Below are 16,577 nucleotides of genomic sequence, written 5' to 3' on the forward strand. Positions count from 1 at the left end.
AACGAAGTAACAAATACTTGCAACAATAACCATTTAATCAAACAGTAGCATGAGTGATTTTGAGTGAAAAATGAGACAAAACTAACACCCAACAGAGGACATCTTCAGGCGGTCAAAATAATAAAGGTACATTTGTTCAAAATATGAAGTAGTATGATTTCATTCAAAATATGAAGTATGTATAATTAGTAAGGGAATTTATTAAATATCATTGTAAGTGGGTCATTCTCCTTGCCAAGGCAGCCCACACTTTATCTTATTCATTTTTCTATTTGAGGGTGGGTGGGTGTTGCAAGGAAGGATAGTGAAGTCTCCTTTATGTTGTAGTTTGAAAATACTTCAGGGCGATAAGTTGGTGCTAGGGAAAGTTGGAGCTTGCAGGGTGTTCAAGAATCCTATCACTTGTAGCTAATAAAACCAAGGCATTGGAGTGTCCTTTGTGTTGAAGCTAGTAAATCAGGGTGTAGCGACATCCTTTTAGGAGTTGGAGCTTCTTGATAAATTGAGCGATTTTATAGAGTACTAGGGAGTTGGGCCCTCCTCCTCGACGGTGATTGAAGAATTATGTACTCATAAACTATATTAGAGAAGTGTTCGATGCTTTCTTTCCTCGAAGGGTTTCGAGCTAAAACTTTTTGTGTGCTAGTATTTGAATGTGTTGATGCTTATTGTTCTATTGTTCAAGCTCTATTTTTTTTATAATTAACTACTTTTAAGTGAAATACTAATTCACCACCTCTCAATATTTCCAACATCATCAATATTATAACATTGTTCACTTGTTGATATAAGTTTATGGATATATGTTGCATGCAAATTTAATAATGTCCTATGTTTTGATTCATCTCACTACGCATCATGAGGGACTCAACGAATGCATCAGTAAACTCGCTTTACTTGAGTCCTTGATGATGGGTAGTGAGACCACTCGAAACATAGGCATCATTAAACTCACAAGCAACATATATCTAGAAACTTATATCAACATGACTACATGTTATGGAAATATATACTCACAAATATCATTAACTTATTAATCTTCAAAATTTGAAATTGTCTCTCTTCCACACACTTTTCATAAATTTATATATATAAAGGTATATTTCATTTAAAAAAAATATTTCAAAGATTCAAATAGATATTCTCACATGATATTATATTATATTGGCTTAGTCTAAGAAATAATCTTTTTTCAAGAGTAATATAATTTTGGATTGTGATTTTTTGTTGTTTAAAATACATTTTTAAATGCATAAATAGATTTAGCACTTGAATTCCAAAGATTTAATAATTTAAAATCAAATTTTATTTTTTTAGTTGATTTTAATTAAAATTAAACATGAAAAATAAAATTTTTATCTATTAAGTTTATATTTATTTATTTATTATTAGTCTTCTTTTAAATGAATAAATTTTATTTTTTCAATTTAAATTTTTATTTAACTAACCCAATTTGTAAAACATGTCTCATTATAAAAAGACAATTTTGTTAGTTTTTTAAGCAATACAAATATTTTGATTGAAACATTTATAAAGATTCCTAGATTTTTATTACGAAATACATACATATATTTTGACTGAAACGTTTATAAAATTTTTTTATATTTAAAAAGAGTCTATATAGATACACATGGAGAAAGTATTCAAGATTTCAAGTTGAATAATTTATATTAAAGCATAGAGTATGTTTTATTTTTTTGTTCCGTTAAGAGTTAGTTAGTTTTTTAGCAGGTTAAAAAATAGGTTAATGGTTTAAAGCCTACAGGTATTTGGTAGGATTGAAAGTCTGCCTTTTATGGACCACCAATATTTGAGGTGGCTTAATTTTCTTTGAATAACCCTGATAAGTCACTGTACATTCACCCATAATAACCAGAAATAATTGCCTTTGCAGCAAATTTGACAACTAAATTATAATAAATTAAAAAAAGACAAATATATTAACAAGCTTCCAAACCTAATGCCTTAAAACTGCTTCTGCTTGGCTAAGAGTTCTTCTTCCTCGGACTTAAGGAAACAGGTTAACGGCCCAAGACCCAGAGGCATCTGGCAGGAGTGAAAGCCTGCTCCCTTACGGATCACCAGCGGGTTATTACAGGTGGCGTGGTTTTCCTTGATAACAGTGATGAGTCAAACCGACATTCGCGGATAGCAGCGAGAGATGACTGTCCTCACTGTTGGTTTGACACCTGAGTTTGATAGATTTTGCCACCTTCGAAAACACAGCTGCATGGCTGAGCCCATAATGGATTCGAAGGGTTGTCGAAGTCAAAACAGTTTTAACAGTTTTATACATCCTGATACGATCGTTAGACAACAGGACTCGTCAGACGAAATATCTGTGGAAGAAAGCGTTTGAAAGGCATGATTCAGGGGAACATGAAAGGTGACAAGTGGGCAATATAACGGTGAAGAATAATGAGCGTTAAGCATTCGACTCTAAAGTATTCAATACTCCATTTAGATGTGGGTAATTGAATCCTATAACTTACCCTAATACTTCAACTTTACACCTGGGTGTTTATTTTCCAATATTCCCAAAAGATTAACTCTGCACTATCTGCTAGAGTCTGAAAATATTCAAACCTAGTTAAGTTTAAGTTTAATCTCTCTTTAATATAGCATAACAATTAAATTTTCGCTAAAGATTTTCGCTAAAGTATATAGTAAGTTACAGGTTGAATATTATTCTCACTCAGCAAAAGTCCAAGTAAACAATTGGACAGCTCGGCATTACAGGTTGAACATTATTCTCACTCACCAGAAGTCCAAGGAAACAATTGGACAGCTCGGCATTTGTGGCTTATTGCTCCCCGCAACAAAACAACGAAGACAGCGAAGAAAGATCCAGAAGACTCAACTGACACCATTCCTTCCCACTCCTGAAGTATATCACAAGTTACAGGTTGAAAATTAATCTGACTCAACAAAAGTCCAAGGGAACAACTGGACACCTCAGCATACGTTAGTCTTTTCAAACATGTTCTAAAATAAGGAAGTGACAAGTAGATGTTGTTTAAATGGTGTAGCGATGATTTACATATCACTAAGACTTATCACCTTCCTATGCTCCAATGTTGTAAAGCTGATGATCGTTGAGAAAAGATCCATGAAAGTAAGTACAAACTTCAGGATGTGATGGAACCAAAATCCACATAGTCCAAGTAATCTATCTGTCCTTCAAAAACAGAATTTTATTCGGATAACTGCACATTATCCAAGTAAACTTATCATTGAAGAAGATTTCTTCAGAGAAGGGAAATCGCTCCAAAACAAGGTATTGGTATTTCAAGCCGCTATAAATATATGTCCAGAACAGTTTGGTTAATCATGTTTTTTTTAATATTCTGATCACACCAACGTCTATAAATATATGTCCAGAACAGTTGGTTAATCATGTTTCTTTTTAAGATTCTGATCACACCAACGTTGATACACTGTCTTCTTTTATTAAATATAAAATGCTATGCAATTTCTGTTACAAAAGGTTGATGGTCATCTTTTTTTTGTTTGTATGATTTGATCTACTTTTGAGTTTTATGTGTAAATTAATATAAATATAAGAAAATAATTTGGTTAATAGAAAGTTTAGAATAATAATATATTAAAAATGTTATTTCATTAGTATTATTATTTAAATTAAAGTTGTCCAAAGTTTGAATAGAAAAAATTTATATTTATTATTCTATTTTTTTTTTAAGTTAAGTTGGAGTCTTTCTTTTTAAAAGTTAAGCTAGAACTTTATTTTAAATGGAAGAACCATCTGTCCACTAGTTTGATGTTGTCACTAATATTGTGTGAAACTCCATTGAACTTAGACATCTTCTAAGATATTGAGATAGTTTATTTTCCTCACAAGTACTTCTTATCCTCAATCCTTCTTCATGACATTTCAATTTGTAATAAGAAACCAACTAATCTTATTTTAAGTTAAAGGTGAAAGTTCTCTTTTAAAAAGTTTAGATGGAGCTTTAGTTTGAATGGAATAATCATGTATGTTGTCAAGCATCTTGTGTGAAACTCCATTGAACCTAAAAGCTATGATATTAGAATAATTTATTTGCCAAATACCTCTAATCTTCAATATTTCCTCATAATATTTAAACAAACAAATTAATCTTATTTTTAAAATTTACTTTTAATGGACATAAAACCTATTAAAACATCCAATAAAATAACTTTATATATATATATATATTATTTCTGCATAAATATTTTAATTTTAATTTTTTATATATTTATAATAATTAAAAAAATTGAATAATACATTTATAAAGATATCATTTTTGGTTTTTATATAAAAAATATCATATTTGTTTTTGGGTAAGTTAGTAAATATCTTGAAGGTAAATTTAAACTTCAATTACAACATGAATTGGTATAGCTACTACTCCAATTAATATCGACCACAACTGAAAAAAATCAAATCATACAACTGAACAAAATCAAATCGTCCATAACTTTTTGCCATATCATTACCACAATGACAATAAATGAGACACGATAAAACTTCCCATATGGTTCTGTTGTCTGTGATATTTCCGTGCCAGTTGCCATAATGGGAAATAAAGGGGACATCTGTCCCTTTACCAAATACACGCAAATTACGAATCTTGATGTGATGTGATAAGAAGAAAAGATTTACAATATCTTCTGATTTTACTTTCGTTTGCTGCTAAAATAAAACAAGTGCAGGTTTTGCAGTCGTCAAAAAAATGAGATGAAGAGATGTGGATAGTTGATTCCAATGAAGTGTCATGTTTCTGTAGGTTGCATCCTGCACCATCAGTTCAGGCAAATGAGGTGTCATATTTCTGTAGGTTACACACCTCCTGTATGTGATAAGAAGGTTGCATCAGCAAGAAAGTTTTTTAATTATTCTTTTGCTTTGTCCGATAAAACAAATGCACATGGATTGTTGATTATACGAAGCTTTTACTATACTAGTTACTTCAACTTATCCCAATCATTAGAAATTAATTACACAAACTATTAATTACGGTTCATAGCGCCGGCAAAGTGGAGTCCAAGAAGCTTCTAGTGTAACCGTAAATTGAGACATTGTTTGAAGTATTATATGTTTTGCAGTTTGGTTGAATTTAGAGTTAAATAATTGTTTTTTTTATAACAGCAAGAAAATCTGTCGTAACTTAGTTATCAATCCAGTATTTCGTAACCTAGTTATCAATCTAGTAGTGAGGATAGCTATTCCCAAAATGGACTCATCAGAAAACCACTTTACCTGAAATAATTTATTGGTGATTAGTAACTTTAACTCTACCAAATCTTTGGATCTTAAGCCTTTCGCCTATTTCTTTAAGTTCCATAAAAACTAATTCTTACTCAAATGATTTTAAGGCATACTCTAAATTAAATAATTATACGTAAAATTTTAATTTTTTATTATTAAAACACTTTTTTTACAACAATCATAAACAAACTCCTCAGTGACTTGGACATTGCGAAGCGTTTGCAACCCAAACTCAAACTTGCTATCAAATTCTGAAAAAGTTCAACCAACCAATATGCCTTATCACTTTACTTCAACTCATCCAATCATTGGGCAACACTGGACATTAATTACAGAGATAGTTCGTATTGTGTTTATAGCTCCTGCATCTGATGCCAACATCAGGGGGGACCAATGACGAAAAATGAGACGTGTCAGTCTCATAACATGATACAGCTCGATAACTAAAGGATGTCTATCGCGAATTGCTTCAATTCAGAACAGGGAATTCATTCTTAGTCACACTGACTCAGTAATTAAAATGAAATCTAATACCGGGTGAACGCCAACTGGAAGTTCTGATAAAATTGTTTATTGAACAGTTCAGTGGGCACTACCTTTTGTAATAATTGAGAGTTGCAATGAGGTACAAAACAAAACCAAATGGCGATAATGAAATCTTTGATACTTCCATATACTCATGTAAATCAGTCAAAGATAACGATGAGGGAAACCAGCCAGTTATAACGAATGAATGACTAGTATGCGTGCCGCTGTAGGAAACTTGTATTAAACTCTTTGTGCAAATGAAACCTTGACACTTGTAAAAGAAATTGGAAGCAAATTGAAAACATCCAGCTCCGTTTCAAACCTAGTCCCACCGGATGAAATGAAATGCGTTTGCAATTTTGGATGGCAGAGAATATAAGTATACAGCCACACTCCCCTATGCTCACATCTGCAATACCCCTATGCTCACATCTGCAATACACTTCAGGAAAGGAATGAAGACACCTCCACCTCCTAGCTGAGAGAAATTGTTTTTTTATTTTTACTTTTTCTTCTTTTCCATTGTTTCCCCTTTTTCTTGGTGAGCAAAGAACAAAAGAAATGATGAACTGCTCTGTACGTTCGGGGGTTGGCATTTTAGGTCTGTCAAAACTTCCATATCCCTAAACATAAGCTATGTGTCACTATTCTAAGAAAATCCTCTCAGCATATTAGACTAGATTTTTTCATTTAGATCGCTTGGTAAGTTTAGTTATGTGAAGAGTAATTATGTCCACTGATAGCTGGTAGCACTAATATTTATTATATCTACTGATTTCTCTCGCATTATATCACAGGAACTGCCTTCGCTTTGATCATGTATAGTACATCAATGTAAGTATAAGATATTTCCACTGAGTATATTCTCATATATCCTTAAACTCAAATTGAAAGACTAAGGTATATTGTTAACATTTTACTGTGTAATATTTTTGAACAGTACAACTTTCAAGAGGGTGATAGAGAAGAGAACTACTGAAAGTTTTTCAGGCTTTCCCTATGCAATAGCCCTCTTGAATTGCCTCATATACACATTGTATGGGTCGCCCCTAATCAGTAATGGGTGGGATAACGTGGTTGTCATGGTTGCCAATGGAATTGGCGTTCTTTTAGAGCTCTGCTTCGTTTGCATCTACCTCACTTTTGCTCCACCTAAATCAAAAGTATTATCTTGTCACCTTTCTTCTATAAATAGTATCGATTTAAGTTTGTTTCCTCCATCTATTGGTTTTTTTTACTAGAGTATAACACTAATGGCTTGTTTTTACCAGAATATAATTCTTTGGACAGTGGATAAACTGTTTATATATTTTTTATGTTTGCAGAAGAATATGAGCATAATGGTTGTTGGTCTGTTGCTGGTGTTTGGAACCATTGCAATATCTTCTTTTTGTGTTGTCCATGATCACAAGCATAAAAAGACCCTTGTAGGAACTGCAGGAACGGTGTTTACTGTTATTCTCTATGGTTCTCCTCTATCTGTAATTGTAAGTTTTATATTGTATTAGTTTTTGGTAACTACTTTAAAATCTCAAATTATAATTTGTAACTATCATATTGTTAAATTTATTTTAATGGTAAATTCAAGAATATTTGAAAAGCATGAAGAGTACTATTTAACAATTGATTTCACTCCTGTCTCTCATACTTTGAAAATATTCTAAAATCTGCTATGGACATGATAATATATTCATCATGATTTTCAATTATTGTACCATTAATACTAACTTGCTCACTGTTATTATACATTCAGGGACTGGTAATACATACTAAGAGTGTGGAATTCATGCCGAGCTTCTATTTCTCGTTGTTCGCTTTTCTGGGATGTGTGTTGTGGATGGTGTATGGCGCTCTCAGCGGAGACATTCTGATCATGGTAATTTAATTGGAATGATAATCACGTACTCTTATGTTTCTTCATGTCAGATATCAAACTCAGGCTGAACGCCCTACTCTATCCTCACGTTTTTCAAATTGTGCAGGCACCGAACTTTGTTGGAATACCATTGGGGTTAGGTCAGATGGTTTTGTATTGCATTTATTGGAACAAAAGCCCAGTACGCGTTGAAGCTGCAAAGCTGGAGGCAGGCGAGGAGCTGAAATCGATAGAACAGAACATCAAGGAGGACATAAAACCCTACACAGAAGATATTGAAAAAGCTTGAAGCAGACTCGATGGTAGACACTCTGCAATATGTATATCGATAATTTCATTATCATCCGTATCTCTTCACCACAGTCCTGATATATTTTCTTCTGTAAAATTCTTTGCCAAACCTCAGCATTTTCAGACAGGGCTAGACATATAGATCTGCCCTTCTTCATCATAGGCATGATAAGCTTGTTGGTTAACATTGTTTACTTAATATCAGTTAAAAATCGATTTGCAAGGAGATGTTTTTATGAAGGTTATTAATCTCCAATATTTGTTTAATGATCTGCAAGTTCGTTATCAAGGACCATAAATCCATGATAGAACTTTCCTCTAGATGAAAATTATAGTCGATAATTAATGTTATCACGTGTATATTGCTTTGGTATCAGGCGACATGATATGATAATGTCTAGACATATTAGATAACGACCAAGTTTATATTTTTTTAATATGCTGAATATTATAGAAAGAACACATATATCCTTATAAATTCTTCAATTCTATTGCATTTCTTTATATTATGATATTTTTAAATATTTGTTTATATTGTGATGATAATTAATTGTTGAAATTAATGGAGAATGTATTATTGGAGAGAGTGAGTTAATTAGTTATGGGTGAGTTAATTAGTTCCTACATTTTAGGTGGTTGTTTTAACTTTCCTATTTGCATGTAAACTATATATATTTTTGATGATTAAGGCAGTCTCTAGGTGAAGCTCCTCACCTTTGAGTTTCTGAATATAAGTCTTTTAGCATTAACCTCCAATAAAATTAACATAGTTTATGGGACCTTAAGAAAGTAACTCAGGCTTTAATATTTTATTTCTATAATAAAAAATAATGGAGAGAAGCATTCAGTAGTTTTGTTGAAGGTTGGTAGTATAGAAAATGTTTTGAAAAGGAGAACGGATATGAGTAAGGGCCACACAATCCAAGAGAAAAAGTTTTCCATCTTCAACTCTCTTAGTATCACAAAAGGGACAAATTCTTTTGTCAATACACCAACACCCACTTTCACTTCGAAATTCATGGGAATTAGTTCTTATCTTTTCAATGTTCATTTTATTCTTAGCAAGACAGAAAGATAATTCTGGTTAGCAAGAGGTATTGATCAACTCCCTATAGTACTTTAGCTTTCTATTTCCTTCTAACTCCTTGTCATCGCAAAAGGTATCCTCAAATTTGGAAGTAATAGTTTTCTTAATATTATCTTTATCCTCCTTTTTCCCCCAATAATCAAGGGACATCCTTATGCTAGCCTTTCTTGAGCCCGAGGTGGAGGTTTTAACGAGAGTTAGAAGCAATTTTTGGGAACCTATTGACTTCCATGTTCTAAAGATTCTTCTTATACATCAAATACCTAAACATTGTCATGTTTTCAATGAGAGAAACTATAGCTTCAATCAAGAGAATATGGTAGCGAGTGTTTCCTTTGATCTTGAAGTTGTAAGTTATAAATTGCTTTTAAATCATATCAAACTTCCTCCACTATTCTCTAGATAATTGCAGCCCCAAACCTCATATCCATATAAAATAACATGGGTCACCTGGAAGATGATTTTTTTTTATGCCATACCAAAATATTTGTCAATTTACAATTGTTTTCATGCTCATAGTAAGCTTTATAGCCTCCTAAAACATTTTTATCAATGCTATAGTTCTAGTTGAGGTGATGATGAATGTTGATACCTAAATATTATTATGACGAAACCTTCTCCAAGTAATTGTTATCATAAATGGAATTATCATAGTTGATATTATTGGATTTAATTATCATGACTTTAGTCTTGTTGGTATTAACAATCATACCCATCTTGGAGAAATAATCATGGAGGATTCTAAACTAGTTGTTGAGATTCTGGCTAGAAGAACGATCAAGGAGAAAAGTAATTGGGCTTGGGTACATCACATCATGCAACCTCTAAACACTCTAATGTAAATTCCAATAAGGGTAGGGGATAAGAGACATTGTTTCTTGACTTTGATATTGCATTTAATCTCCTAAGACCAACACTTGGTGGTCTTAAGCTTGGGAATAACATTCTAGTATTTTTATAAATTTATCAATTCAATATTATTAAATTATATATATTATTTACTTTGTTGATATTTAAATCACCATGTCTTTAAATAAATTTATCAAATAAATGAAATTTTTTATTATTTTATACATTTACTAAATGAATCTAATAATTTATTTATTAATAATTAACGGTGGTGAATACTCTAGGTTGAGAGAAATATCATCCTAGATCTATATTAACTTTGGATGGATTTTTCAAGTTTGAGAGGGATTAAGTTTCCTAAAGTATAAAATTTGATGAAAGGTTTGCACCTCCAGAAATTTAATCTTTGGAACAAGATCAAAAATTAAGATAAAACTAGCATAATTAAATATATATATATTGAATTTTAAATAATTAAATTTTTATTTTTATTTTTTAATTTTACTTTTAGTACATAACATTACATCTCATCTATACCGAGAAAAAAAAATTATTGTGCTACATAATTAATTATTTTAAATATTAATATAAGTGATAACATATTATAATAAATATACTTTAAATTAAATTAAATTATAAATTCAAATTAAATATTATATTAAAATTAAATTATATATTACAAACCAATATTATATTGATATATGTACGGGTATTTAATGGCATGAGTGGAGTTTCTTCTTTATTATTGAAATTCAAATTATTAAATATTTAATTGAATTATATTTTCAAATTTAAAATATATTTTTTAATAAAATAAAAATGGATGATATATATTGGATTAATATAGTTTTATTTATTTATATCAATATTTTGAGATGGAAATATCAAAGAAATAAGCTTACAATAATAGTTTTAATGGGGGGACTTAATTCAGAGAATTGACATTAGAAATATTTTGAAAGATTTTGAGGCTAGTTTGATGCTGTAAATGGAGTTTTTTTGGGATAAAAAGTTACATCAATCAAAGTTTGGACACAAAAGTTATGCTTTTTAGAACTTTGCCTATTGTGATTGACCACCATAATTCAAGAGGAAGTCATATCAAACCTCATTAGTCATGGAAAATAGGGTAGAAATGTAAAAAATATAAGGAAGGCTCTAAAAATGTCAAGTTGTAACTCATATTGAGGGTTGAATGAGTCAAATTTAACTCCTAGTTGACAATCGAATTTTGTAACATTTGAACCACTAAGAGGAAAATAGATTTTATTATGTTATAGTGCATGTTATTCCATATTAGAGTAAAGTAGATACGAGTATATAAATGGAATAAAAAAGAGGATTAATACCAAGGAGCCACATGCCTCTCCTTGTATTTGCACCAATTTCACTTGGAGAAATAAAGAGCAATGCAAGCTCACCTTCTTGGTGTTATTATGATTTATAAGTAATTTATTTATACTTTTTTTATTTTATTCATTTTACATATTTCAAATAATAATTTAATATATATATACAAAATATAAGAAAATTAACGTTCTGATATATTTATATTAAATTTTTTTATAAGTAATATCTAATTGAATATATGTAATAACCCTTCCTAAAAGATTCCATATAAATATATATATATATATATATATATATATATATATATATATATATATTTACCTAGAGTGAAAAAGAATTATTATTAACCCTTCCCACCAAGAATAGTTAGAAGTTAAGATGAGTTTTTGATAACGGATTTTATTTCTTTATTCAGAAAAACCATTTTTTACAGGGGGATATGAAAATATTTAACGAGTTCTTCGTTAACCAACTTACATTCTTTATGGAGGGGGTGACCTAAACGCCGGCACTGTTTTACCGTTTTCCCAAAACTTTCGGTTAATAAATTTTTTTTAAGAGTACAGAGGTTTCTGCTATTACACTTATCAATTACTTGTAAGTTATAGTTAGTTGAACTCTTATAGAACGAGACCAGGAAAGAATATGGAGATAATTAAATGCTGCGACACAAAATAGAGAAGTCAAGCCCATAAGGAGAGAAAGCGCAAACAAAAGGGAAAACTCTTCAAAGGAAAGTTAAGTGTCTAAATTCTTCAAAGAAAAGTTAAGTGTCCTCTGCGCTTGAATTCTCAAAAGTTTTCATGGCTAATTTATCTTGTGAAATGCATGAATAGAAGTTAATTCAACCTTATTGTTTTAAAAGGCTTATTTTTCATTTCTTTTAATACATAAAAGATGGGTTAAAAAGTATGAGAATCTTACATATAGAACGAAAGATAAATTATGCGTTGGTTTATGAAAATAATGTATGAGAATCAGGTGTATAAAGAAGAAGTTTTTATGGTTAATTTATCTTGTGAAATGCATGATTTATGTGGATAGAAGTTAAGTCAACTTTTTCATAGTTAATTTATCTTGTGAAATGCATGATTTATGTGGATAAAAGTTAATTCAACTTTATTATTTTAGAATTTTTTTTATTTTTTTTAATACATAAAAGATGGGTTAAAAAGCATGAGAATCTTACATATATATAAAGAAAGAAAAACTGTGTTGGTTTATGAAAATAATTTATGACAATCAGGTGTATAAAAAAAAGTTTTCATGGCTAATATGTTTTTGTGAAATGCATGATTTATGTGGATAGAAGTTAATTCAACCTTATTGTTTTAAAATGTTTATTTTTCATTTTTTTAATTACATAAAAGATGGGTTAAAAAAATGAAAATCTTACATATAGAAAGAAAGAAAACCCATGTTTATGAAAATAATGTATGAAAATCATGTGTATAAAGAAGATGAGTAGGAAGGCTTCTTAAAAAAGAATGTGTGATTTTGTTTAATAATTTTTGGAAAAAGAAATATGTGCTTAATGCACATAGTTAATAAGTTTCTCGAGAAAAGAAGATGAGTTGCGAGGCTTTTTTAAAAAGAATGTGTGATTTTGTTTAATAGTTTTTTCAAAAAGGAATATGTGCTTAATGCAGAGAGTTAATAAGTTTTCTTGAGAAAGCAACACTTTAGAGAAAGAAATTATCTCCATGAAAATAAAAAAGTTAAAATTTATTGTGTTAGATTTTCATATAAAAGAATAATCATTCATTTTGTAAGAGATTATGTTGCTTCTTTCCTTAAAAGAATAATAGTTTCCTTAAAAAAGATCTTGGGAAAATATTTTTTTGTGTTATATAAGTTATTCTTCCTTAAGTAATTATGATAAATTCCTTATTAAATCATGCAGTAAATAATAATTGTGGTAAAATACCATTGAATATAAAAACATGTATTTGCATGTTTTAATGTTAAAAATATTCTTTCATAAAAGCACTGTAAAAGTAAAAATTGATTATACTGATCTTTAGTAAAAGAATGCACAAAATTATCAGAAAAGATTAGCCATGTTATTTTAGAAATACTACATGGTAAAAAATAAATTAGTTATGCTAATTTTTGGAAAGAAAAATATATGAAAGATGGTGTGTTTGTATTCATAAAGTTAATGTCTATTGTATTAAAAGAATCCCTGTTTCATGGATAAAAAGATTTAAGAAGTCATCATATTTTTCATACAGAACACAATGGTTTTGTGCTTAGTCATGGTAAAATATTTCCATGGTGTTGGTAAAGATTAATTATTTAATAAGTCCATCAAATAGATTCCCATGAATTCTCTTGCTTAAGGGAGTTTTTTGAAATTTTTTGAAAAAAAAGAATACTTAGTTATGATAAAATATAATAACTTATGCATAGATAAATTGCACAAAGATAATATAAGTCATTGGAATCTTCTTTGGAAAGAATATGTTTTCTTGTGCTTGAAAGAGGTCAATTGTGATAATTCCTTTTCAAGAGTTTGGAAAAGTTACATGTTTTAATTGGTAAAAAGATAAATGATTTATGTGTTGTATACTGAATAGTTTGATTTAATTCCATGGTTTAATGCATAAAATGTTAACATTATTATTATTTTAAAAAGGCTTTCCCAAAAGAAAGGTTGATTATGATACTTTCTTGAAAACAAATGCATGAGAACTTTGTACATAAGATAGAGAAATTATGTTGGGTTCTTGAAAATAACTTTGATTTAATTCCATGGTTTAATGCATAAAATGTTAACATTATTATTATTTTAAAAAGGCTTTCCTAGTTCTTATGCCTAGAAGAAAGGTTGATTATGATACCTTCTTGAAAACAAATGCATGAGAACTTTGTACATAAGATAGATAAATTATGTTGGGTTCTTGAAAATAACTGTGTTATTTTGACAAATAAACAATCATTTTATTTGAAAAGAACGCATACAATAGTAATAGTTTTTTTTTTTCTAAATAAGGCTAAATCTATTAAAGAGACAAAAAATAATGATACATGGAGGCACTGACCTCTGCAGAACCTGTCTCAGAGTTTACCAAGAATTAACAGACAGTAACTGAAAAAGAGACTGCCCTCAAGGGGAAACCAGTTCAAAAAACATGGTGTGAGTTGCCCACGCAGGTGAACCAGCCTGTAATTCCCATGTTTAAGAGTTTTTGAGCAGAACAAAAAAGCAAAATTGACCCCAAATAACAGCAATTACAACAAAAAACAAGAACAAAGACCCCTAAGATGGTGACCGGGAGTCTAAAAAACCTGAAAAAAACCTCGGTTTGCTAGGTGTTAACATGTGGCAGTAGTTCCTCCACGATGAGACACCCATAGGCAAACAGATCTTCGACGTCTTGTTGTTGTCCACTTGTTGTAGCTTTTGTTTGCATCTTGCCACCAAGAATGCTCGTCATGGCTTCCATCTTCACATTACCGCTTGGAGTGTTGGTCGTCCGGTTCAGAGCGAGCTACGTCCATCTTGTTCAAAGCATCACCAGGAGATCTGCGAGTCCCCAAGCTGCTACCAAGAGTGTTCCTTATTCTGGTGCCAGTCTTGTCTTGAGTGGTGCGAGCCAGGACGAGAGTACTATGTGGTTCTTCTTTGAAGGTGACAGAAATGGTGGTGATGATACAGGGGAACTCCAAAGTGCATCCAAACTAGAACTAGGTGGTGTGACAGGGATTCATCATTGGCACAGAGTCATTTGGGGGGTGCTGGGCTTCCGCATCACGCTTAAAACCAATCTTCTCGGCATGCCCTTTGTCACTGCGGGTGTTGGGATACCATCCTGTGCAGTGCTCAATAGTCGAGGGCGAGGAGGAATCCACAGGAGTCAGGTTAGATGGGAATGGCGAGGGAGGGCACGTAGTTCCGCCTCTGTTGCTACCCCTTCGACTTCTCATTCTGTGCCTCAAATGGGGCATATTTTCTTGGTGAATATCGATACGTTAGGTGCTTGGAGGAGCAAGAGAAGGGATGGGATGGCTTGTGGAGGGAGGAGAGTGAGGAATTCAATTACCAAAGGTGGAATTCAAGGCTGAAGTAGCAGCTCTGTAATAACAAAGCAGGTTGTGCGAGAAGTGGGCTTCTTCATTCATCTCAATGCAACAGAGGATCTGGCATCTTCTCCCTGTGGTCGTTCGAGAGCTTGGCTCTGCAGCAGCAGGGAGGCAGTTACAGGCTAAAGGAGGTAGAACAAGGGGAAGGTGATCCTCATTCTCCATCTTAAGGATCAGAATTAGGTAGCCTTGACCTTCACCCCTCGTTAATGTTTTTTGGTTTTCAGATAGCATTAATACTCCATAAATTATGGTGGTGGGCATCTTGGTTTCAACGTGGGTGGCCACATGGCCATGCCACTTGCCCGCCCAGATAAGCTGCACTGTACCAGTGCCATTAATCAGCCACATCTGGGAATACAGTAGTAATAGTTAATTACATGTGATAGTTTGATTTAATTGCATGGTTTAAAGCATACAATTTTAACATTATTATTATTTTAAAAATGATTTCCTAGTTCTTATGCTCAAAAGAAAAGTTGATTATGAAACTTTCTTGAAAAAAAGTGTATGAGAACTTTGTTATGATACTTTTTTTAAAACAAATGCATGAGAACTTTGTACATATAAGATAGAGAAACTATGTTGGGTTCTTGAAAATAATTGTGTTAAACAATCATTTTATCTGAAAAGAACACATATGCAAGATAGAAAAACTATGTTGGGTTCTTGAAAATAACTGTGTTATTTTCATAAATAAACAATCATTTTATTTGAAAAGAACACTTATGCAAAAGCATAGAAACAATAGTTAATTACATGCATGGAAATAGAACGATTGTGTTAGATATTTTAAAGAGAAACATGGATTTGTAGAACTATTGTGTTAGATCTTTTAAAGAGAAATATGGATTTGATTTAATTGCATGGTTTAATGCATAAAATGTTAACATTATTATTATTTTAAAAAGGTTTTTCTAGTTCTTATGCCCAAAAGAAAGGTTGATTATGATATTTTCTTGAAAACTTATGATACTTTCTTGAAAACAAATGCATGAGAACTTTGTTATGTTATGATACTTTCGTGAAAAAAGTTTCCTTAGAACTTTGTACATGCAAGATAAAGAAACTATGTTGGGTTCTTGAAAAATAACTGTGTTATTTGCACAAATAAACAAACATTTTATTTGAAAAGAACACATATGCAGAAGCATAGAAACAATATTTAATTACATGCATGGAAATAGAACTATTCTGTTATATCTTTTAAAGAGAAACATGGATTTATAGAACTACCGTGTTAGATCTTTTAAAGAGAA

The 16,577-nt window shown here is 31.1% G+C and overlaps 1 protein-coding gene across 1 annotated transcript; it reads left to right on the forward strand.

The window, feature by feature from the left end:
- Positions 1-6,134: 6,134 nt before the first annotated feature.
- Positions 6,135-8,172, forward strand: LOC149260044 (bidirectional sugar transporter SWEET3b-like). The gene is made up of 6 exons (XM_089378596.1): positions 6,135-6,380; positions 6,577-6,613; positions 6,720-6,942; positions 7,105-7,266; positions 7,533-7,655; positions 7,762-8,172. The coding sequence occupies exons 1-6, from the start codon at positions 6,341-6,343 to the stop codon at positions 7,942-7,944; spliced, it is 768 nt and encodes a 255-aa protein (XP_089234722.1). The 5' UTR covers positions 6,135-6,340; the 3' UTR covers positions 7,945-8,172.
- The last annotated feature ends 8,405 nt before the right edge of the window (positions 8,173-16,577 follow it).

Source organism: Pinus tabuliformis, chromosome 6 (genome assembly GCF_031772625.1).
Source record: "Pinus tabuliformis cultivar Carrire ecotype Pingquan chromosome 6, CPIR1, whole genome shotgun sequence".
Lineage (NCBI taxonomy): Eukaryota > Viridiplantae > Streptophyta > Pinopsida > Pinales > Pinaceae > Pinus > Pinus tabuliformis.